General features: G+C 46.6%; 1 protein-coding gene across 2 annotated transcripts; it reads left to right on the forward strand.

Moving 5' to 3' along the window:
- Positions 1-134: 134 nt before the first annotated feature.
- DNAJB13 (DnaJ heat shock protein family (Hsp40) member B13) lies at positions 135-20,818 on the forward strand. 2 transcript variants are annotated; one of them, XM_087433442.1, is made up of 8 exons: positions 135-202; positions 11,360-11,463; positions 12,529-12,690; positions 15,465-15,622; positions 17,157-17,270; positions 18,555-18,743; positions 19,735-19,811; positions 20,486-20,818. In XM_087433442.1, exons 1-8 carry the CDS (start codon positions 135-137, stop codon positions 20,637-20,639), a joined length of 1,026 nt encoding a protein of 341 aa, XP_087289568.1. In that variant the 3' UTR covers positions 20,640-20,818. The 2 variants fall into 2 exon arrangements, with proteins under 2 accessions (XP_087289568.1, XP_004434039.1); XM_004433982.3 differs by having other exon boundaries at positions 18,630-18,743.
- Positions 20,819-21,511: the final 693 nt, after the last annotated feature.

A 21,511-nucleotide genomic window follows, 5' to 3' on the forward strand; every position in this document is an offset into this window, starting at 1 on the left:
TTTGCTTAGGCAGGAAGGACTACAACTCCCAGAGTGCCCCTGTACGGTTGTCAGGAGCAACCAAGGAATGCAGACTAACAGCCCTGCTGGAGTCAGGACTAGCCACTGACTGCCTGCCTGCCTGCCTGCCAGCCATGGGCCGGGATTATTACTCTGTGCTCCAGATCTCTAGAAATTCAGAGGATGCCCAGATCAAGAAGGCGTAAGTTGGGGGGTCGGAGAGGGAGGCTTTATGGGTGTGCTGGGGCAGGCCCCACCCCCCTCTCTTCCAAACTGATCTTTCCTGCACAGCGTAGCACGGTTCCTTCTCTTGCTTCTTGCACACCTACATCCTGGCTTCGGGTGGGGTCTGAGTTCCCAATCCATCATCCTTTACCCTCTATGCCTGGGTGTCCTGGTTTTCCAAGCAATAAAATAGGGACAAAGGAGACATTTGAACCTCGTCTTGGATATCGTGGAGGACCAAAGGATTGTGAACAAGAGAGTGACTTGGCCGGATGGATGTGTTACAAATTTCATTCTGGTCGTCACGTGGAGTTTTAGTGTTGAATAAACTGCATCTCTGAATACTTCCATCAAATCTTGGGGACTTGGTGGTCCATTTCTAAGAAAGTCTAGGACAGGAGTCAGCACATTTTTCTGAAAAAAAGCCTTTTTGATAAATATTTATTGAGCACCTACCATATAGACTAGGTGCAATGGTAGCAGCTGGAGATATAATTGTGAATCAGACAGACATGCAACTTAATTTTGTTGGTGAATACAGATGTTAGATAAGTTACAAAAAGTGTGACGAGTGTTACAAAAGGGGAAGTGCAGGGTGCCATTGAAGCTTATATAGGAAGGAGAGAGACCCCTTTGGAGGTCTTCTCAAGCCTCAAGCAGGGCAGTGGGCTGGAGAGAGGAGAGAGAATGGACTTGGCTATCACTTAAGGTTGGGTGGTGATAATTTATTGAATTGTGCAGATGCTGTTCTGAGAACCTTCCGTCGTTACTTCATTTAATCCTCTCAACAACCCTGAGTGGTAGGTGCCATGATTATCCCAAAGCCATTGTAGGATCCCAAAAAGGGAACCCCAACTCTAGTCTCGGGAAGGCGCGGACCCACAGACACAGAAGACCGAGCTTGATGCAAACGCAAGAGGTAAGAGGTTTATTAAGCGGAGCTCCGGGCCGACACGTATCTCTCGCAGGAGACAGAGGAGTCGACCCCGAACCTTAAAGAGCAAGCTCTTTTATAGGATTCGGAAGCATAAAGCGGGAAAAGGTTGGCGCGGTCTTATATGATTGGCTAATTTAAACAGTTATATTTTATGGCGCGAATTGTTATGGCGCGAAGCGATTATCAGGTTACACACACGCGTCCCCATCTGGACCCCCTCCACCCTGACCCTCCCAAACTTATCCCTCTGGAGCACTCTCTTGTTCTCAATTTTTTCCCCGAACAGTTTAGGGTGGGTCTTTCATGAATAGAGTCAGTCAGGATTGATAAACGTTCCCTCCTATACCAGGAATCCTTAGGGCGTGGAGGTGCCTGTCTCTAAGGTAGTAACTTTTTAATTTTTAATATAATTTACTTCCTTCATTCCCCACTTCTTCTTTTGTCCCTAGTTCTAATCTTAGAACTTAGTTTTCAGTGTCTACTATCAGTGGCTCATTGCGTGGGAGAGCTTGGTAATGGCGTTGGAGCATCATAGCATGCACTGCATTGACCCTTTTTCTTATGAAAGCAGTAATTCTATTGAAAACACACGGTCCGAAAACTAAAAGTAGACAAAGAATCAGCAAGGGTCCTGTTAGGGAGGATAGTAAGGTCGTCATCCAGGGGGACTTAGTGAACCAGGATTTAAACTAGCTCTGTTGCGCCTCCCTGCTTTGCTGCCTCATGTCTAATCTTTTTTTATTCTGGAGCACTACTTCAGACAGGGAAGTGAGGGACTCTTTTAGTTTAGAGATGGACTGTTTTAAAGTCCTGATGTCTTCATCTATAGCATTGTTTAAGGCAGTTAATCTCTTTTTTCCTGTGACTAAGGCCGTAGTGCCAGTCCCTACGCCCGCGGTAACTCCCAGTCCCAGGAGTACAGCCAGGGTGAGGGATACTGGTTTTCTTTTTCATAATCTGGATCTCTGATCAAATTTATCTTAGAAACTATTGGCAGTATGATAATAAATTTTAGGCATCAACTGCACAAGCACGCAAAAATCTTGTGACGAATTGAATACGCCAGTTGAGATGCAGGGGGTCAGGCCTGTGGAGCAAGCCCACCACTTATTGGGCTCTGGTATCAAAAAATAACCAGGAGTGGTCGGAAGGCTGACTTCAGTCTTATTATATAGAGCCTGGTAGCCCGGGGGAATTTTTTTAAGCATAGTCCTGAACCGGTCCCCGACACATCTGTTAGGGTTAGCCGCCCTTCTTTGCCCCAAAGACAAGTCGTGTGGTCCGAGGTGTTATTATAGACCCCCATGGTGGCAATTTTTTTATAATAAGGGGGGGGCTGACCGCTAGGCATAGCCAGCATGTTTCAGTCATTTCAGGGTTGGAGCCATTTAAGGTGTAGTAAGCTCTCCGTACTAAGTTAAACAGTCTGTGCCATCTTTGTCCGGTAGGTACTGTGGAAGGTCAAATGTCTTTCAGAGAAAACAATCAAGGTAAAGAGATATATTTCAGGGTGGCCAAATCTTGATCTCTCACAGTCCCGCCTTTGAAACTAAAAGTTTCACAGTCTTTTTGAAACTTAAAGAAGTTTCATAGTCCAGAAGCTGAGTTGGTAGATTGTTTTATCTCACTGAACACATTTTATAGTCCTGATGATAGATCAGTTTAATTGAGTTCTTTTTGGAAGGTGGTGATGTAGGTGGGCTCTCAAGGTTACGCCTATATTATGGTATCAAGTTTATCAGCTTTAGTTTGTAAGGCTTCAGGAAAAAGGGCAGGTTCAGTTCTCAGTGATTTCAAATGAAAATGATGGAAAAAATTAAAAACGTTAGTTTGGAGATCTGTAGCCAGACATTTCAGGAGACTGGAAGAAATCAGGATCTAGTCTAGTCAACAGATATAAAATAAAAACCTCAAAAGACAATTAACAAAACTAGGATCTAATATCTGCAAATGTATACTATAGTTTTTACTGAAATATAATTTTTTTTTTCTAAAATCACCCTCATTTTTATTAAGATAGAGTTGGCCTAATTATTAACATAAGTACAGCAAGAATAGCAATTGATCACATAGGCTCTTTTAAATCTGCTTTGCTGGAACTTTTTATAAGGAATCTCACATTGAACTTTAAAGGCCTCTCGAGGCCAGGAAAGCCAAGCCAAGGATTTTGTCACCAGACTTTGCCTGCAATACCTATAAATTTGGGTGAATTTTTCTATTCTGAGGTTTCTCTAAAATATTTTAAGGTTTTAGGGCCGGCCCCGTGGCTTGGTGGTTAAGTGAGCGCGCTCCACTGCTGGCGACCCGGGTTCGGATCCCAGGTGCGCACCTACGCGCTGCTTCTCTGGCCATGCTGAGGCCGCGTCCCACATACAGCAACTAGAAGGATGTGCAGCTATGACATACAACTATCTACTGGGGCTTTGGGGGGAAAAAAATAAATAAATAAAGTCTTTAAAATATTTTAAGGTTTTTTGTACCTGCCAGATAAGTGACATTTTTTACTTATCCTGGTAAGTGCTGTTTGGAACACAAGGTACCAGGCCAATATTTCCACGTGGCTTTATTTTATAAAGTCTAATCTTTATTTTTCAAAAGTTGTATGGTTATATTGTAAATATGATGTTTTAGTCATAACCTTGGTAATATAACCAGTTTTTCTAATTCTGTCCTGTTACAAGGAGAACAGATTTTTATTGAACTTATGCAAACAGCTATATTGCCATGAAAACAACAATATTCACTAAGAGTTTCTAAATTCGAGGGATCAGATAGAGAGAAAAAGATAAATATTTCAATTTTATTTATAAAAGTATTATTTATTAAATTGTTATAAGTCATAGCTAGCTCAGGAGAAAAGAGAAAAAGTTTTCTTTAAATCTGAAAAAACAAAATATTAAAAATTCAGCAATACTTTAAATGAAAAATCATAAAAATTATAATCAGTTCATTTAGTCCTGTGTAATCTATTCTTGATCTCAATCTTTTTGTTAGCAGCTTTATGAAGTTATCAGTCTCTCTAACAGATTTCTGTAATTTTTTATCAAGTTCAGTTTTATGATCAGAAAGTTTATCAGAAGCCTGTACTTCAGTGTAAATGTCAGAGTCTTTTCTATGAATTTTTCTGAAGTTGAAACATTTTGCAAAAGCATTAGAGCAAAGAAATAAGTCTGTAAAGAACAAGACCTCAAAATGGCAATTGACAGAGAAATTTGGTTAATTTTGTGACATACAACACTTTAAAATAATAATAACCAGAATTATGACTGATAATCAGGACAGATCAGTATTTTAGTAATGTTGTACAATTTTAAAACACCTATATCAATAACATTTATCCACATAATAGCACCTAAGCAGACTTATCATCACTTGTCTGACAATCTTTTTTATGTAATTTAACATACTGAATCAGCCTAATAAGTTTAGTATCTTTTTTTTTATAGGAAGAGAGCAAATTTCTTTGAGAAGTTTCAGGGCCCTTTGAAAATTCTCAAAGAAAAAAGTAAAAAAGACTTTAAGATATGAATTTTGGAGGAGCTTGTCAAAAATATAAACAGTCAAAGTAAACATAGCATTAACAGTCTAAAAAGCCTTAATAGAGAGACCTCAGTCTTTTGAACACAGGAAATTATTTTAATAAAACATAGATTTTTTGTCTTTTAGGTAGACTTACTCAAAGGTAAAGAAAAATCTTTTGTAACCTCTTTATCAAGTTTAAGAAAATTATCTTTTTAAGAGAAATAAGACTAAATTATAATTTTGTACCAGCTTATTTTTGATATTAAAACTCATTTATTTAATTAAATTTATTTTAATCTTAGCCAACTTGACCATGTAAAAACTCTTTTTCCAGAATTTTTTTTTTACAAACTCATAACTTTTTTTTTATATTCAGAATTTGTCTCATGTCTTTCTTTTTTTTTTAGTACTTGAGGACAAATTTATTTTTTTTAATCGACCAAACAAAACATTTTCATTTTTTGTTTCTTTTTTATACATCTTATTTTTCTTGTACACAGACATATTTTTTTAATTTTTTAGTAGCTTTAATCACATATATTAATTAGAAATTTTAACCCTTATAGACTTTGACTTTTAAGTAAAAATTAAGTAAGCAGTTATAAACTTTTTTACATTAGCATTTTGTGGATTGGAAAATCTATGAACACTTTATAACCTCTAGAAATATGTTACTTTATAGTACAATCTTTCAATAAAACACATGTTTACCAATAGACCTAAAACACCTTTTAGTTTTCCTGTAATGAAAAGCCAAAAGTAGACAAACGTACATTCAGCAATCAATGTTTAACATTTTATCTTATTTGGAAATGATGACACTCAGAGAATTTTTATCATAAAATTTAGCAAAACTCTAAAGTTTTAAGTTACCAGAAAGAGTTTGGAAGCTGTAACCACCATAACACATAATTATTGTGTAAAGTTCATCTAACGTTTATCTTTTTTACAACTATTTAGTTATTTATTTCCAATAATTATTTAGATTGTCTACAAGACTTCATAAGACTTCAGATAAAATTAGCCATCATTTAAATTATTATTTTTGTTAACCAGTTCTGTAATAGAAATAACATCAGTTTTTTTTATAAAATTTTATGTAGTTTTTATCACTTTTTATACTTTTAAACATAGTTATCATTAAGATCTTTATCAATAGGTCTTGGTCTTATAATTTTGGACCAGGGGAGCATTTCCAGTCAGATATTTTAAAATATATTCAGGCAAGGCTGATGCAACCTTTCTATACAAATTTAGCTCAAACATTCTAACCTTTATAATCTTATCAATACTTACACTTTTACATGTTTTCAATTTAATTGTAACCTGAGTCAAGGTCTTAAGACTAGTCAAATCTTTCTCTTTTTTTTTTTAGCCTTAATTTTTAGGTACCAATTAAGCAATTATGTGAGAGCTCTCAAAACATTTTTTCTCCCAATTTAGAAGTTTTTCTAATTTAAAGGATCCGTCGTCTGGCCATTGACGAGTAGGATCTTTACTTGTATATTTATTCTAATAGTGACTTGAACCAATAAGCCTTTTTAAGGAAAGACCCGGAGGTAACTTTTTATGCTTAGAATAAATTTTTCTCATGGACGCAAGAGGCGTCCCTGGTGAGGGCGCAGATGATATAGCCCCCATGATCTACAGAATTTATTCTCAAAGATATTCAGACTCCCCTGAGAGCTTGGCCCAGCCGGACAGAGACAGTTCGGAACTCCAGTGTACTCGACTGGCCACCAAGGTGCACCCCGGTAAATGCACCTTCCGTATGGTGGAGACCAAGGAGAATATTTTTACTGGTCACAAAGCCAAGTTTTTTCAGGACACAGAACAAGACAGAAGGAAAAACCTCATCCGGTTTTTTTTTTTTTTTTTTTTTTTATGTGCACAATGACAGCTTTAGCCACGCCTTAGGTCTCTTGGAGCCAGAATAATACCTGGGGGGGAGGTGCCGCGGGGTCGGGGACTGTGTGTTTTTACAGAGTACTTCGTCGTTGCACGGACATTTTCTTGTAGTTGGCGGGGGACCTGTGTCATCTACCCCGTTCCGTGACCCAACTTATCCTGTCACGGGAGTCTTTTGAAAGTGGCGAGCGCCCTAATGGCTCTTAACTGCTCGACCCGCGCCCACTTAAATTTGCGGCCTTTTTGGCTTCTAAGATGCCCTCGGCAATGACCTTCACTTTATGTGCATAATAACCCATAGCAAAGTTTGTAGACGCCGGTCTGGTGAGACTTGTAAACTCACCAGTCTGTGGGGCCGCCCCGGACAGCAGGCTAATAGGGCCTATGCCTGCGTCCTATCTTATGGTATTTCTTTCTTATGACAAAAGACACAGACAAAAGAGAAAAACAGAGACTACCTTTGGGAGGAAAAGGGATCAAGATCAAAAACCAAGAGTACTCTACCAAATTTAAACCAAGAGTCACTAAAAGCCCAAGAAACTAGTTTCCCAAATATTTTTTCCTGCCAATCTAAATTTAGAAAGAGAAAAAATTTTCACCATTTCTTTCCGCCGGACTCCGCAGATAGAGATTCCGGGAGGCTGACGTGGTAAGAAATCTTATTTTTTTTTGCCGGCTTTTGTCAGGCGTTCCCGTATCTCATCATCTGCAGTAGTCCAGGGAGAAGGCAGGTCCTCCAGCTGTAGGATTTTATCTCGTCAAATGAGGTCCACGTGACGAACAAAAACAGAACACCAAAGACACACCAAAACATTTTTCACTCCCCTTGTCCCTTGGGGCGTCCCCCAGGGTTGCAGCCTGCAGCTCCCAGCACGTCTGCCACTGCAGCCGCTCGGTCTTTACGGCCGAAGCGGCGGCTGCCCAGATACGGAATCAAAACAATGTTTTGCGGCGCCGCACATACTCACACACCCAGTCACTCAGGCTTACCTCTAAGGGGTCTTCGGAGTCTGGGGTGACCGCGCAGATCCCGGACGAGCCCCCAAATGTAGGATCCCAAAAAGGGAACCCCAACTCCAGTCTCGGGAAGGCGCGGACCCACAGACACAGAAGACCGAGCTTGATGCAAACGCAAGAGGTAAGAGGTTTATTAAGCGGAGCTCCGGGCCAACACGTATCTCTCGCAGGAGACAGAGGAGTCGACCCCGAACCTTAAAGGGCAAGCTCTTTTATAGGATTCGGAAGCATAAAGCGGGAAAAAGGTTGGCGCGGTCTTACATGATTGGCTAATTTAAACAGTTACATTTTATGGCGCGAATTGTTATGGCGCGAAGCGATTATCAGGTTACACACGCGTCCCCATCTGGACCCCCTCCACCCTGACCCTCCCAAACTTATCCCTCTGGAGCACTCTCTTGTTCTCAATTTTTTCCCCGAACAGTTTAGGGTGGGTCTTTCATGAATAGAGTCAGTCAGGATTGATAAACGTTCCCTCCTATACCAGGAATCCTTAAGACGTGGAGGTGCCTGTCTCTAAGGTAATAACTTTTAAATTTTTAATATAATTTACTTCTTTCACCATGAGCCTAGTAAACAGCAGAGCCGGTAATCAGACACCATGTCTACTATAATTGCCCCCCATGGGCCAGGTCCTGTAGGAGATCTGAGTGGGGTGAGTAGAGAGAGTCTGCAGTGTGGTCGGAGAAACAAGACACAAACTCATGAAACAAGTAGAGAACAATTCAGGACAGTGTGTGATGTCACCCACTGTTCAAGCATCTATTGGCCAGTGGGACCTGTCTAGGGAAAGGTCATGAGGAGGGAGGGCAGTTGGAATGCAGAAAGATAAGCCCAACTTAAACATTGAAAGGACTCATGTCTGGATCCAGGTTCTACCTGCTAGCTGTGTGACCTGGGCAAATTACTTAACCTCTCTGCGCCTCAGTTTTCCCATCTCTGAAAAAAAAAATAATGAGTTGTTGTGGTATTGAAATGGGATTATATGAGATAATAAATATGAAATTGCCCAGCAATCATTGGCATCTGAAACCATGTCATATAAAGAGTGATTAAAAGAACTGCATATGTTTCAAACAACAGTCCTTAATCCTTCTTCCCTGCAACAACTCTTAAGGGGTGAGTTACATGTATAAATAACACACCCTCCCAGGGGGTACCTAGATTTTTTTTGACCCCCTCCCCCAAAAAGCTAAACTTATAATGAAGAGGAGCACCACAATGATTCGTAATCGCCCAGCGATTAACCTTCTCTGTGTCACTCATTCATTCGAGGCCGCCACATCCCAGCTGTGACCCCACCCCCTCTCTCCCACTCAGGAAGGCAGGTGAATGAGAGTGATGTTTCTGTGGGGATAATCTTGAAACCACTCCAGTTTATATGAAAAACTGGACTCTTCTCAAACCTCGTTACTTTTACTCACTGATAGAATTTACTTGCATTCTATCAGTATCATTACTGACCGCGACCTTTGTAATTGAGAAGGGCTGGTTTAGAGGTCTCAGGGAAGTCGTAACAATTGTCTTCAAGTCTCGGAGGGTGGACAGAGCAGACTCTCTCTGTAAGGGCTCCAAGGGCCCAGCCAGGACCCTCATGGATGGAGGCAGACTCGCAGGACAGCAGACCCAGCTCAGTAAGAGGAAGTGTTGCCTAAAAGGGCTGCCCCACAGTGAGATGGGCTGCCTTGTGGGACAGTGAGTTCATGTCATTCATTCACTCACTGCTGCTCTGTGCTAGGCACCGGGGGCACAGAGAACTAGACACAGCAACTCAAGGGACTCACAAGCTAGTGGGAGAGACAGACCAGTCAACAAACCACTGGAGCACCTGGTGCTAAGTGCCGGGATCGAAGGCACTGGGGACGTGGGAAGAGGACTCTAACCTGGAACGGAGGCTGCAGTCAGGGAAGGCATCCTGGAGGAGCTGACCCCTGAGCTGATTGTTGAAGGATGAATAAAAATTTGCCAGGAGGAGATGGGAGGGGCTGGAGCAGGGTGAGCCTTACAGAGCAGAACGTCAAAGTCTGAGCAATGCAGTGTGGGGAGTTTGGAGCATGGTGAGAAGGGCAGGAGAGGTCATGGGAGCAGGGAGGGAGAGCTGTGAGGGAGGAGAAGGCCAGAGAGAGAAGCAGGGGCTTGAATCTTTCTTAGAGACATTTGGATTTTATGCTGAAGACAAAGGGGGAACCAGTGAAGGATTTAGGCAGGAGGGGGACTTGGTTAGGGAGCATCTTAGAAGCATCAAGTTAACAAAAGGGAGAGAGATCAAACCAGCGGCAGCACACAGAATAGACTGGAGAGGGGGAAACTGCAACAGGAGGACCTGGTTCTGTTGTAGGGAGGAAGGGGCAGGAGCAGAGCATTAGTTCCGCTTTGGTGACTGATGGGACGGGGGTGGAGGGGACAAAGGGCAACGTGGAGGCCAAGATAATGCTCAGCTGTGCTGCTGCAGTGTCTGGACAAATGGGGGCAAATGAGGGAATGAAAACGTGTTCATGTTTGGGCTCACTGAGTTTGTAGGGCGTGTGGGCCATTGAGGAGGAGATACCAAGTAGGCAGCTGGATACAGAAGTCCGGAGTTCAGCGAAGTGGCCTGGTTTGAGATAGAGATTTGGGAGTAATCAGCAAGTAGGTCATACTCAAAGCTGTGGGCTAGATGAGTTTGTCCGTGGTGAGTGTGCAGAGGGAAAAGAGAAGCAGCAGAACTCTGCAGTCACCAGCATAGACCGTGTGAGCCACACTCTGACCCGGCGAAGGGAATGTAGGGTCGAATTTGTACTGAGTGACTTAGGAGGCCGCTGATGCCCTCCTTTTGCTCCTCCAGACCCACTCCCCACCTCCCCCACCCTGCCTTCTGCTCTGGAGGCTGGCCCTCTGAACTGCATCAGTAGACTTCTGGCCCTCAGTCTTCCTGATGCAGCCGCTAAAGGGACCACAAGGCAGGAGATGGAGGGAGGAGAGTGGGGCTGGGGTGTTTATTCCCAGCTCCCTTCCTATGGAGTCTCCTCAGGTTGTCTATGTCCACCCTTACCTGAAGATCACAGCTCCTGCCAAGGGCCCTGTCCACACACTCTCTCCTGAGGGATTTCAGTAACCTCTCCTCCCTTCACTCCTATAGGCTCAGGGGTGGCCAGGGTACCTGAGGGCTCCTGGCCTCAGGGATACTGCACTGTTCCTTGTGGTTTCCCTCCCCACTTCCCGCACCTTGGTGAGTCGTTCTTAATTAAAATCTCCACAAATCACCCAGTTCATGCCATCTCTGTCCTCCTGGGACACTGATGATACAGATTCTCAGATGCTGCAGGCATCTCATCACTGAGCGGTGCAATTGGGCGGATACAGAATGGGGAAAAGAATGAGCACGGAGGTGGGAGACAGCGAAAGGACCCGACAGGCACTGAGTGCCTCTCTGCACCAGGCCTTCGACACCTTATTTTACCTAACATTTCCAAGAAGGCTGCATGTCGGTTCAGACACCAAGATGGAATTAAATATGCAAGAAATGTACTGGGGGAAACACTTGTGAGGGTGAAGGGGGAGCAGGGGCACGCAGGGAGAGTCTTCAGACCACAGTGAGGGTCTGAGAGCTGTGAAAGGAGAAGGAAGGAAGGGTTGGCTTGATTTATTGCGGGGAACATCCAAGCTCTGAGAGGCCACCAGGCAGTAGACAGCAGAACCAGCTCTGGACCATGGTCTGCGCCTCAGTGACATAGCAGCTGCTGTGACTTGTATTAACCCTCCCTCCTGTAGGTACCGGAAACTTGCCCTTAAGAACCACCCGTTGAAGTCCGTTGAGCCATCCTCAGCAGAGACGTTCAGGCAAATAGCAGAGGCCTATGATGTGCTGAGTGACCGTGAGTGACTGGGGCTGAGCATGCAGGAGGGACTCCAGGACATCTTCTCTCCCACTTCTCCGTTAAGATTATTCCTTAAGTCTTTGAGTGTCAGGCTTTTTGAGGGGGCCCAACAGAGAGTAAGCATTCCTCTTCCTTGCCCAGAATAGAAACAAACTGAGGAAGAAAGCAGACTGAAGAATCGCCTTTCTCTGTAGACACAAGCTAAGGTTGGGGACATGGCGTGGAAAGCCCCGGAATTAGGCTGATGTGCTCACTCAGTCTCAGCAGGGCAGGACCTGGGGAGCTCTGGCCCCACATCCCCCACCCCCCACCTGTCCCTGCAGGGATGGAGAGAGTGAGATTCTTGCTGCCAAGGGAAGAAGGCTACGCTGAAGCAGGCATGCCCAGTTATTCTTCCCGGATTTCCAAGTAGCTAAATCTCCATCTCCCCATGGACAGCATGTGTATAAAGGGGCAGAGAGAGGCCAGTAGTTAGGAAACCTCTCTCCTACGGAAACCAGAAGAGTGGAGAAAGTGTGATTCCCCCCTCTGCCTGGGCCCGTGCCCATGTGGGTTTCCCTAAGGGCTTGTCCTGGAGACCAATCATGGACACTGTGCAGAAGAATGGCCAGATCACTGAGGTTTCTCCAGCCCTGAATTTGCAGGAATTTAGAGTCCTTAGACTCTAGGATTTCAAAGCTCTAGAATTTGGAAGCTCTAGAATTCTTAGATTCTAGAATTCCAAGGTTCTAGAATTCTATTTACCCCAGATGAGACAGTAGCTATGATGACTGAGTTAAGCGAAATCCCAGGACAATAGCCTGACCCTGAGTCTCTTGATTCCTCCTCCAATCCCTCCTCCTTCCCCAGCGAGTCTCAGACTTACCCCTCTCTCCTCTGGGCTAAGGGACCACACCTGGTCCACCCACAATGAAATTAAACACCTAAATTCTAGGGTCTCCCTCCAAAGACTGCCAAGCTGTTTTTGTCTCTTCCTCTCGGCCCCATATCCTCCTGCTTCCCAGCCCTCCAGCTATCAGCCCCCAAGGCTGGACCCCTCTTCAAGGTGACACATATCCACAGCTGTGAAGAGAAGCATCTATGACAAGTTTGGAGAGGAGGGCCTGAAGGGCGGGATTCCTCTGGAGTTTGGATCCCAGACCCCATGGACAACTGGTTACGTCTTCCACGGCAACCCCGAAAAGGTTTTCCACGAGTTCTTTGGAGGGGACAACCCCTTTGGTGGTAAGAGGTCCTGTCTACCCCTTGCCTTACTGGGAAAAGACATAGCTGTAGAAGATACTTTGCTTTGAGTAGTTTTCTTTTGTTTACTTTAAGCAATATATATATAGCACATGGTTAAAAAAAAAAAAGAAAAGAAAATGTATTAAAGAAATAATAAATTCCAGCTCTCTATTCCTTCTCCAGAAGCAGCCACTCACTGTTAACACTTTATGTATCCTTACAATAATTTTCTATGCATTTATGAGCATATGTTTATTTTTACATAAGCCTTTTATTTTGTTAAAGAAATGGAATCACATTGTACATACTGATTTTTTCACTTAATATGTCTTGGAGATTATTTTATTATGTATTATACACAGATCTACTTTATTCATTTTAATGGCTGCAGAAGATTTCATTGTACAGGTGTGTGTTCGATGAGTACATGGATGGATGGGTGGATGATCCCAGGTCCCGGACAAACTGACAAACAGTTGATTTCTGAGGCTCAGAATCGTCTTTCAAGGACAATTAACCTTCAGATTTATCTTCCTGGCTTCAGTTATGCAACTCAGAGGGTCTAGATTTTCACAGCCTGTCCCCCCCAGGCCTTTCTCCCTGGCTATACTACAGCCTGTCTGCATTTCAAAGCTCTCTCTTCCTCTTCTCCATGTTAATAAGACGAGTGGGCTACAGCCCACTGCCCTTCCACCTCAGAGACCCTTCCCACGGTGCATTGCCCTCATCTGTCTGCCAGAGGAAGCTGAGGTATAAACTCCACGCGAGACTGGAAAAAGCAAGGAGTCAGAGGGCCTGTTTCAAATCCATGCACTGCCGCTTCTGAGCTGTGTGATCCTGGGCAAATCTCTTCAGCTCTCTGAAACCTCAGCTTTCTCACCATTAAATAGTCCATGCCTCACAGGTCATTATCAAATGAGATAATGTTTATGGAAATGGGCTTTGCAGTCAGAAAAATGCCATACAATGGACTTGTCCCTCCCAGGGACAGGTACATGGAAAAGAGGCAGTTCAGAGGAGCCAAACCAGAGTTTAAGAAGCGTCGCTCATTAGGAAGGGTCAAGCTCAGGGTTTGGGGGTCCCTCGGGCAGTGCCCAGGAGCTATTCTGCTACAGTGCTTCACCCTAGGGGTTCTTGTATCCAATCTCCCTGCAGAGTCGAGGGGCTGGGCTTCCTGGCTATTGGGGTCTCTGAGACCCAGCACACCATAGGTGCTGGGTGAACAAATGAATTCAGCAATGCAAGAGGGGACTAGGTAATTCACAGGCCTCTCAATTACTCATCACATCTTAGGGAGACATAGTGCCACCCCGCCTTACCCTCCCTGATACTGGCTCAGCGAAAGGTTGACATAAGGGAAGCAATATTGTAGAAAAGAAACCATATTGTAACTTTGAATGACCTCTGATTCTTATTATCTTGAAACTAAATCAGGGTATAGGGCATTGCTCCCATCTCTGCATATCCAGTAAAACAAAAGATTATCAGGAACTAAGACTAGATATCTGCCCCACCTGGAGACCAGATGCCTCCCCCCACCTGGAGAACAGCCCCTTATATAACTGGCCTGTAGTCTTTGTTCTCTAAGATGGTTCTTTCGGAGATTAGTTGGCCATCTTCCTCCTTGCTAGCAAGCTGTAATAAAACCCTTTCTCTCCTACCACCCTGCCTCTCGACTACTGAGATGTCTTGCTGTGGGCAGACGACCCGCCTTGGGTAGTAACATCCCCAGCCTAAGGTCATTGCACCATTCTAGCCTGTGAAGTTCATTTCATGGCACTAAGCATGAGAGGCAGAGTACAAACAATTTTAATCATGATAGTGACCCCTGACTCTGCAGTTTACAAAGAGCTTCATATCTAGCAATAAGCATAGTGGTTAAGGGCACAGGTTCTATCGTCTAATTATCTGGGTTCAGATCCCAACTCTACCACGTACTAGCTGTGGGGCTGTGGGCGTTTTGTATGGCCTCTTGGCCCAATGAAATAATAATGCAAAGAGCTGAAAACAGCACCTGACACATCGTGAGCTCTCAGCAAGTTTTAGCTCTTCTCCATGATCTTGTTATCTAACCCTAACGGTGGAGGGCAGGCCAGGTATTATTACTCCATCCCACAGATGGAGAAGCTGAAGCCCAAATGATTGCACAGCATGTCAAGGTACAGGGGCTCTCTTTGCACTAGGATGGAAGGGCAGGCTGCAAGAGGGGTTATGGGTGTGGAGCTGGGCAGGGGCAAAAGAGGAGTTTGGGGGTATGCTGGTGACCTCAAATTTGTTAGGGACCAACCCTGCTCCACTGCCATCTCAGCTTCTGACTTCGGAGAAACTTGAGACTGGGGTCTCTAGTGGTCTTGGGCTGGGCTGGACAGTGAGGGGGAAGGGTAGAGAGGACTGGCATGCTATGACCCTCTCCCACAAAAGCTAACAGCATGAGTCATTTCTGGCATTACCAGGTGCTGCCACCAGAGGGCATCCTCTCCTGAGGCAGCCAGTGTTGAGGGATGCTTCCCCAAGTTACCTGATAAGGGAATGAGGAGAGGGGGGGGGATGTCCAAAGTGGGAGATCCGCAGTGAGGAGTGGCAAGGGATGATAATCATTGATCTGCAATTGAGGACAGCTTCTTGGCCTGACCAAACAGTCTGAGTCTGCAAGGTAGTAATGGGTTTCTGGGTGTCACGCTTGGGGACTGAAGAGGGGAGAGGAGAGGATAACTATGAATCCGAGTCTTTGAACACAATCTCTCTTACTCCTCTCCTCTCCCCACCTGCTGTAGAGTTTTTTGACGAAGAAGGAAGTGAGGTGGATTTGAACTTTGGGGGGCTCCGGGGCCGAGGGGTCAGGAAACAGGACCCCCCAGTTGAACGAGACCTCTACCTATCCTTGGAGGACTTATTCTTTGGCTGCACCAAGAAAATTAAGATCTCCCGAAGGGTGAGTACTTGCCTTGCTCCTACTGGCAGCCACCATCTATCCCATCTAACCTACCTGTCACCTCCTCCCTGACCCTAACTGGAGACCTCAGGTACGGCCTCTGATGGAACCATGGAATCTTAGATTTGGAGACCTAGGATTGTAGAATTCTAGAATCTGAAGTTTGGAAGGGACAACTGAGGGTATCAGCCCTTTTCTTTCCTAGTGCAGGAATCCCCTCTGCAGTGTTCCTGACTGGGATGGGATCTTTCCCTTCTCAGTTCAGCCCCATCCCTGTGGGAAGTTTGGGCTCTGAATGGAAGGAGTCTCCTGCAAATTCTACCCTCTGGGCATTACCACACTATACCCGCAGGGTTTGATCAGGGTGTATGCCTCATGAGAACAAGGGAACAGTGTGGGCGTGGAGGGTGGGCTGGGAGACAGTCCCCAAGGGGACTGACTGGTTGAGGAAGACCCTCAGTCCCATGACCCAGACCTGTGCTAGGCACAAGAACAAGGCCCCCCTCACACCTTTGTCTAGCAGAGGAGATGCCAACTGTGGCCATGCTTTCCACAGATGGCACCCACCTGGGCATGTGATTGGATGGATGGGAATGGATGGATGACATAATAGAGGAATGCTTCAGGTGAGGCTCAGATATGTTGATCTCTGTGGTCTTTCTCCCATCAGGATTAAGAGACCTGCCAGAGGCTCAGGGCCAGAGCCTCCGGGTGGAAGAGGAACTGAGTAAATGGTCACTGTGCATCTGTTAGTGGCCAGGGCCATGTGATTTCTAGGGCTGGAGTTGTGGGCTTGATCAACTCATGGTGACTGCTTGGCATCTCAGGCCTCAGCCCCATGACACGCCCTGCCATCCTCAAATCATTAATTCTTGGTTCTGTTGACGCAAAATAACCAATAACCATTCTGTAGATAAGAGAGATAAGGTGAGTTTTACTTGAGCCAAGTTGAGGATTATAACCTAGGAAGGCAGTTTCCACAAAGGAAGGAAGCATGATTTTCAGTACAGTTTTATACTTTTATACCTTTTTAGAACAAAGAACATACATTAAACACGGCCAGGATACCTATTCATCAAAGTTTCAAAGAGGTATTCAGTTGCAAATTAGCAGGTCAACATGATGGAAACATCTTCAGGAGTACTGATAAGAGTGTTACTGATACTGGTGGGTATAGGAGGGGAAGTATGCATCCTTATCTTAAAAGAGTGCATTCTTTTACTTTGAGCTGATGTTGAAAGCATTCTTTAATGGTTATAGCAGATATACAATATATGTTTGATAGGCCATAAATCAGGTTTCTTTAGTTCAAACCAAAACAGTTTTGAACCAGAATAGCTACCCCATACACCTTAATATGTGAAAATCTCTTGTCAGTTCCAGTGGAAGGGGGTGGGAGTAGGAATAGCTCTGGGCAGGTTCTCCCTGTTGCTAGAGGATTAAGTTGAACACAGATCCCACAGAGCATCTTTCACGTGTTTAAAGGCCACCTGGGAAATCCTGAGCAAACCTCCCCCACGCCATCTCACTGCAGGTGCTGAACGAGGATGGGTACTCCTCTACCATCAAGGACAAGATCCTCACCATTGACGTGAAGCCTGGTTGGAGGCAGGGCACACGTATCACCTTCGAGAAGGAAGGGGACCAGGTGAGAGAGAGGGAAGCTGATGGGGGTGAGTGCTAGGGTCAGTCGCCTGGGCTCGCGTGGTGGGAAGACTGAGAGGGAAGGAGGCAATGCTTTTCCTGCTCCTGTGCGCCCTGGTCTGGCAGGGAGACCAGTGTGCAGGGTGGGTGAGATGGTCCCTAATGTCCCTCCCGAGGGACAGAGCCTCACAACGCCTCTGTGAGTGGGCAGCCCAGGCCTTCTCGCCACTTTGCAGAGTGGGAAACTTAGGCCCAGAGAGGGAAGGGACTTGCCCGGGGCACGAGCACAAGAGCTGAAAGGAGAACCCAGTCCTAACTCTAGTGCCCGTCTTCATTTTCTTCAGTTTCTCTGAGTAAAGCCCAACTATAGGAGCTACTCAGAAGCCATTTATTAATAATACTTCAAAATTAGATACTTATTTAGGGCCGGCCCCGTGGCTTAGTGGTTAAGAGCACGCGCTCCGCTGCTGGCAGACCAGGTTCGGATCCCGGGGGCGCACTGACGCACCGCTTCTCCGGCCATGCTGAGGCCGCGTCCCACATACAGCAACTAGAAGGATGCGTAGCTATGACATACAACTATCTACTGGGGCTGTGGGGGAAAAAATAAATAAATAAAATTAAAAAAAAATTAGATACTTATTTAAATAAAAATATAAAATTATTGTCCAAGGCATGCTGAGTCTTTAAGTCCTGAGAAGAGGCAGAGCGATGGTGTCTTCAGAGCTGAGAGAGATGAATTCCTCTGCCCATACTTTTTGCCCACTTTCTCACCCATGAAACATCTCCTTCCAAAACCCCCTTCAAGACCCACCCCAACGCTCCCTGCTCTGGGCAGCCTCCTCTGACCTCCCCGCCTGGGTCAGCGCCTCTCTGAGCTCCCGCTTCAGGGTTCCCTTTATCACAGTCTTGAGCATGCTGAGGATTCACTGTCTCCTTCCCCTCTAGACTGGGAGCTCCCTGGGGGTAGGGGCCAGTCTGATTCCTCCATCCCCAGTGCCCAGAAGAGACCTCAGCAGAGTTTTGGTGACTTAATGAAGCTTGGCAGGACAGAGGCTTGTGGGCATTTCTCTGACACCCAGCCCAGTGTTCTGCCCGCCATTTGAGGAAGCCTCTGTCTCCCTCCAGCTGAGTGCATCCATTTGGACATGCTCAGTAGAGGAGAAGTAATGGGGGGGAAGGATTCATCCTGGTAGGCTTCTTGGAGGAAGAGCTATGGGGCCAAACTGAAAAGGCCTTTCTAGAAAACCTGGTCTAATCTCTTCATTATTCAGATAAAGACATAGAGACCAGTAGAGGCAGGAACTTGGCCAAGGTCACACAGCCAATTAGTCCTTGTCACCCGTTGGCCTCCCCTGCCCAGGGCCCCAACATCATCCCAGCCGACATCATCTTCATCGTAAAGGAGAAGCTACACCCTCGTTTCCGCAGAGAGAATGATAACCTCTTTTTTGTGAACCCCATCCCCTTGGGCAAGGTGAGTGGGCAAAGTGAAGGAGCAGGGGGTGGGCGGATCAGAGTGAACCACCCCCCGCCCTGCCCCGTGGGAGGCCCCGAAGCAAGCTGGCCTCACTCTCCACTCACCTCAGTGCACCATGCAGGCCTTCAGAACATCAGGAGTGCCACAAGGAATCTTCGCAGCTATCCACACTCATGAGTGTGAGTGGCTCCTCCACACCCTCACAACTGGAGCAAGAAACTGGGCACCAGCCTAGACAGACTTTGCCTCCCCTCCCCGACCCAACCTGCAGTCAGCCACTCGGTCCTGTCAGTTCCATCTCCAAATCTCTCTCTACTTGGTCCGCTTCTGTTCCTCCCCACTGTCCGGGTCTGCGCATCTGGATCTGTGCAGCAGCCGCCTCGGTGGCCCTCCTGCCTCCCTTCCCATTTCCTCCAGGCTCTTCCCCAAAGGAGTCTTTCCACATACTCATGGGACCATGCCACACTCCTCACTGTCTAAACATCTTCGCATGGCATTCAAGGCCTCTGCTCTCTGGCCCTTGCTGATCTCATCCCCTGCACTCCAGCCACTGTGCCGCTTAGAGCTCCCGCCCATTTTCACACCTTCGCTCTCTTGTTTATGCTGGGCCCTCTGCCTGGAATGCTGTCTACCCACCTTGTCTAACTGGCAAGCTCCTCCTCACCCTTTAAGAAACGCTTCAACTGCTACCACCACTGTGTAGCCCTCCTGTCCCACCCCGGAATGGTTTGGAGGCCTCTCCTTGGCTCCCACAGACCCCTTTACTTCCCTCTATCGTAACACATGTCAACATGTCAACATCAATCTTACCTACCAGACTGTGAACTCCTTGAGGGCAGGTAGCTGCCTGGGTCACTCACCTGTTAGTCCTTGACCACCCTTTCGTCTCCTTGAGGCCCAGCTCAGGGACTGGCACTGAATAGACTCATAAAGTGCCTTCTAAACAGAATGGCTATGGGGACCTTCCTTTGGCCCGAATGTGCCCTAGGCTCTGACCTGCTGCACCGTGGAAGTGAAGACCCTAGACGACCGTCTGCTCAACATTCCCATCAATGACATCGTCCAGTGAGTCCATCTGCTTGGGTCCTGGTAGGCAGGGGAAGGGCTGGCCTGGGCCTCACTTCCCAGGAGAGGATAGTGGCAGACATGGCCTGGTACAGTTTTGCAGGTTCCACCCAGCACAAGGGGGTGAGAGAGGACTGAAATCCGGCCCCCACTCTGGCCAAGCTGTGGTTTGCATTCAGCTGGCAAATGGAGTGCCTTTTTCTAACTTGCACGAAGCCACTGCAGAGGTCAGAGGCCTCCAGAGTTGGGCAATCCTTGTTGCCTTCACCCTCTAAAAGCTCTCATTAGAGTTCTGAGTTGCATCCCCTAAGTCCTTTTCCAAGAAAGGCCCTCTGCATGGGACGCTTTGCTCAGTAGCCCAGCACTCCCCACCCCCAACCTAGGGTCTGCTCACCTTCCTTCCTTCCTTGTCCTGTTTCCCATATCGAAACAAGATTCCTGGAATCCTCCATCAGAGACTCAGTGTAAATGGTTTTCAGGGAGCAAGCTGTCTGGAACAAGCCAGTCTCCCCTCCACTCCCACCTGGTTCTGGCTGGAAAGAGCCATCCCATGGTGGCAGCTGTAGTGACTGCCCCATGCCTGAGGTTACGCAAGCAGGGGAGGCGGGGGATCTGTCGAAATGCTGCTCCGAGGGGCCCTCTAAGCTCCCTTCTTTCATCCTCCCCTGTCCTAGTCCCAAGTACTTCAAGAAGGTGCCAGGTGAGGGGATGCCGTTGCCTGAGGACCCCACCAAGAAGGGAGACCTCTTCATCTTCTTCGACATCCAGTTCCCCACCCGCCTCACACCCCAGAAGAAGCAGATGCTGCGCCAGGCATTGCTGACATAACTCTGGTGGGCTGGGGGCAGGACCAGGAGGAGGGGAACGCTAGTTGGGCCTTACCCAGCTCCTACTCCCACAGCCTCAGGGTGTGCAGGGGAGCCAGCCCACTGTGCTGATGTGACGGGAGGCTGGGATGGCATGGGACTTTTAAACTGACACAATAAAGATTTATTTCCTTTCCTCCAGCTACACCCAGGAGAGTGTGTTGGAGGGAGAGGTGTGTCTTATAGCCCTTCTTGTGGAACAGAGGGAAGGGCAGGGCCCAAGAAGCCAAGAACCTGGGTCCTTGTCCTGGCTTTGTGGGCGTGGCCATGTCCCTGAGGATTCAGAGCCTCTGTGCTCCCACCTTGATAGCGTGGGGCAGTGCTATGTGAGGGTCCCCAGCTCTGCTCTGATTTCTCATGACACACGATCTTTACAAGGGGCTGACTTGAGAGCATGATATGGTGACATTGTTCTCAGGAAAACTGAAGGACAAAGAGAAAACACTTGTCCCAGGTCACACAGGGCTCAGTGGCAAAGCTGTCCTCAGAACCTCAAGGGCCACTTCCCATGGACTCACCCTGCTTAGATCAGAGCAGCACAAAGGACATATGCGCTGGAATGGCTCTGGTTTTTACCTTGCCAGCCTCAAGTCCCTGGTCTGTGCCATGGGTCCTGGGCTGCCTCTAGGCACGGTGGTCTGGGAGGCAGGAGGCCTGACTTCTACTCCCAGCCTTGCCCCTGACCCCTTGGACGTTACTGTCCCTGTCTTATGCGTAAAGCAGAGGTCATAACGCCCCTCAGGCTGCTTGTGAAGATTGAGTCATTGGTGTGAAAGTGCTTGGTGAACTTGCTGCTTAGATTTCAGAGTCACAGCATCGCTGCGCCGTGGCCTG

Source organism: Ceratotherium simum, chromosome 7 (assembly GCF_057802395.1).
Source record: "Ceratotherium simum simum isolate JZ-2026a chromosome 7, ASM5780239v1, whole genome shotgun sequence".
In the NCBI taxonomy this organism is placed as follows: Eukaryota; Metazoa; Chordata; class Mammalia; order Perissodactyla; family Rhinocerotidae; genus Ceratotherium; species Ceratotherium simum.

Coding starts and splice junctions, on each gene's coding strand:
- DNAJB13 (XM_087433442.1), top strand. CDS start 135: ATGGGCCGGGATTATTACTCTGTGCTCCAGATCTCTAGAAATTCAGAG. Junction 15,623..17,156: donor AAATTAAGATCTCCCGAAGG/GTGAGTACTTGC, acceptor ATCTCACTGCAG/GTGCTGAACGAGGATGGGTA. Junction 17,271..18,554: donor TCGAGAAGGAAGGGGACCAG/GTGAGAGAGAGG, acceptor AAAGACATAGAG/ACCAGTAGAGGCAGGAACTT.